We start from the raw sequence: 2,890 nt of genomic DNA on the forward strand, positions 1-2,890 counted from the left end.
TCCTCGAACCACCTCCCCTTTGGTCTAATCGTTTTATGGTGCCCAAAAACTCGTCCGATGACCCACGACCAACCAACCAATTCAATACCATGTGCGTCGAAAAGCCAAAAGCCAAAAGCCAAAAGCCAAAAAAGCATCCCCCACCTCACATAAATAATTAAATAACTCAAGTTCGATTACGGGTTTATTCGACGTATCATCCTAAACAATCTCCTCCTCACGTGCCAATGACAGTATGCCGAGTCTATAAATAGTCTTCTCGCCCCATTCAAGATCATATCCATCATTTATTTGATGAATTTATCGGATTCGTGTTTCGAATTCGAAAAATCGCAATAGGGGTAGCTGTTGGTTGAATAAATACGCATTGATCTAGGAATTTCTGGTGAGCGAAACCTTTGTTTCAAGTCTTCTCTCCGTCGCTCTCCGTCGCTCTCCCTAACAGCTTGAAAAGACCCCATGCAAATCGAGATGACGTCTCCCTCTCGTGGTCGCGCTTCGAGCCTCCGCTTGACACTGTGCTGCTTCTTCCTGCTCTTGGCCACCCAGCTGACGCCGCCCGGGGCCTTCACCGCGGCGGCGGCGGCCACGGCACGGTGGCAGCTGCTGCAGAGCAACATCGGCATCGTGGCCATGCACATGCAGCTCCTCCACAACGACCGCGTGGTCATCTACGACCGCACCGACTTCGGCAAGTCCAACCTCTCCCTCCCGGACGGCAAGTGCCGCCACGACCCCTCGGAGGCCGTCGTCGTCGACGACTGCACCGCGCACTCCGTGGAGTACGACGTCGCCTCCAACAGCTTCCGCCCCCTCATGGTCCAGACCGACGTCTGGTGCTCCTCCGGCGCCGTCACGTCCGACGGCACCCTCGTCCAGACCGGCGGATACAACGACGGGGAGCGGCAGGTCCGGACCTTCGCCCCGTGCTCGGACCGCCGCTGCGACTGGCAGGAGATCCGGAACGGCCTGGCGGCGCGCCGCTGGTACGCGACCAATCAGATCCTCCCCGACGGCCGCCAGATTGTGATCGGCGGCCGGCGGCAGTTCAACTACGAGTTCTACCCGAAGAGCTCCTCTGCTCCGAACGTCTACAGCCTGCCGTTCCTGGTCCAGACCAACGACCCGGGCCTCGAGAACAATCTCTACCCGTTCGTCCACCTCAACGTCGACGGCAATCTGTTCATTTTCGCGAACAACCGCGCGATATTGTTCGATTACGTGAACCAAAAGGTGGTCCGAACGTACCCGACAATGCCCGGCGGCGACCCAAGATGTTACCCGAGCACGGGCTCGTCCGTGTTGCTTCCGCTGAAGACCGCCGGTCGACCCACTGGAAATGTCGAAGCTGAGGTGTTGGTCTGCGGCGGAGCTCCGAAAGGAGCTTTCAAGCAGGCCTCGGGTGGGAAATTTCTCGGGGCCTTGAACACCTGCGGGCGGATCAAAATAACCGATCCGAACCCGCAATGGGCCATGGAGACGATGCCCGGGGCTCGGGCCATGGGCGACATGGTGCTGCTTCCGAACGGCGACGTCCTGATCATCAACGGCGTGGCAGCGGGGACCGCCGGCTGGGAGTTCGGCCGGAACCCGGTCCTCAACCCGGTCATCTACAAGCCCGACGGACCAGCCGGCGGGCGCTTCGCGCTCCAGGACCCGTCGGGGATCCCGCGGGTGTACCACTCCACGGCAGTGCTGCTGCGGGACGGGCGGGTGCTCGTCGGCGGGAGCAACCCCCACATCTTCTACAACTTCACCGGAGTGATCTTCCCGACGGAGCTCCGGCTCGAGGCCTTCCGACCGCCGTACCTGGACCCGGAGCACTCGGGCTCCCGCCCACGGATAATCTACCCAACCTCTCAGGCCAAGATCGGGTACTCGCAGAGATTCTCGGTCCGGTTCACGGTGACGGGGAACGTGTCCCTTGATGCAGTGGCAGTGACAATGGTGGCGCCGCCGTTCAACACGCACTCCTTCTCCATGAACCAGCGGTTGCTGGTGATCGGCAGCGGTACGGTGGTCAAGGTCGGGAATTCGGCTTATGCAGCACAGGCGGTGGCTCCGGGTTCGCATAATCTGGCGCCGGCGGGATATTACCTGCTATTCGTGGTCCACCAAGGAATTCCGAGCGAGGGCATTTGGGTCCAGATACAGTAATCAGCGAGAGAGGATTGAATTTTTCTTCAGATTTTTTTAATACTTGCCGCGTAAATAATTCTATTTTTTCGATATTTATATTTTTCTCCCAGTGAATTCTATATTTTCTCATGAAAACTTTTTTAATGGGGAAGTTTGGTTGGTCGGTTTTATTTAGCAATTTCTCTCTTTATTTTTTTCAAACGGTCATACCGTATATATATATTTACAGATTTGTCGAAATTCTTATTATATTTATAAAGTTCTTATCATTAGTGTTGCCTTTTGGATATCAAGCTTGCAATCAATAGGATTCAAATTCGACGTGGTTTATATGTATCCACTCGTTAGTCCCAGCATCTAAATTCTAATTATGGTTGTCAAGACCCAAATGCCCTCGCTCAGAATCCCTTGGTGAACTACGATTCTACGAATAGCATGTAATATCCCGCCGGCGCCAGATTACGCGAACCTGAAGCCACTGCCTGTGCCGCGTAAGCCGAATTCCTGACCTTGACCACTGTACCGCCGCCGATCACCAGCAACCGCTGGTTCATCGAGAAGGAGTACGTGTTGAACGGTGGCGCCACCGTTGTCACCACCACCGCATCGAGGGACACGTTCCCCGCCACCGCGAACCGGACCGAGAATCTCTGCGAGTACCCGATCTTGGCCTGAGAGGTCGGGTAGATTATCCGCGGGCGGGAGCCCGAGTGCTCCGAGTCCAGGTACGGCGGCCGGAAGGCCTCGAGTC

At 56.2% G+C, this 2,890-nt stretch overlaps 1 protein-coding gene across 1 annotated transcript; it reads left to right on the forward strand.

The window, feature by feature from the left end:
- The first annotated feature begins 219 nt into the window (after positions 1–219).
- LOC104448813 (aldehyde oxidase GLOX-like) lies at positions 220–2,416 on the forward strand. The gene has a single exon (XM_010062723.3). It carries the CDS (start codon positions 460–462, stop codon positions 2,155–2,157), a length of 1,698 nt encoding a protein of 565 aa, XP_010061025.2. The 5' UTR covers positions 220–459; the 3' UTR covers positions 2,158–2,416.
- The last annotated feature ends 474 nt before the right edge of the window (positions 2,417–2,890 follow it).

This window comes from Eucalyptus grandis, chromosome 6, assembly GCF_016545825.1.
Source record: "Eucalyptus grandis isolate ANBG69807.140 chromosome 6, ASM1654582v1, whole genome shotgun sequence".
In the NCBI taxonomy this organism is placed as follows: Eukaryota; Viridiplantae; Streptophyta; class Magnoliopsida; order Myrtales; family Myrtaceae; genus Eucalyptus; species Eucalyptus grandis.

Excerpts from the sequence above, each read along its gene's own strand:
- LOC104448813 (XM_010062723.3), top strand. The coding sequence starts at position 460 with ATGCAAATCGAGATGACGTCTCCCTCTCGTGGTCGCGCTTCGAGCCTC.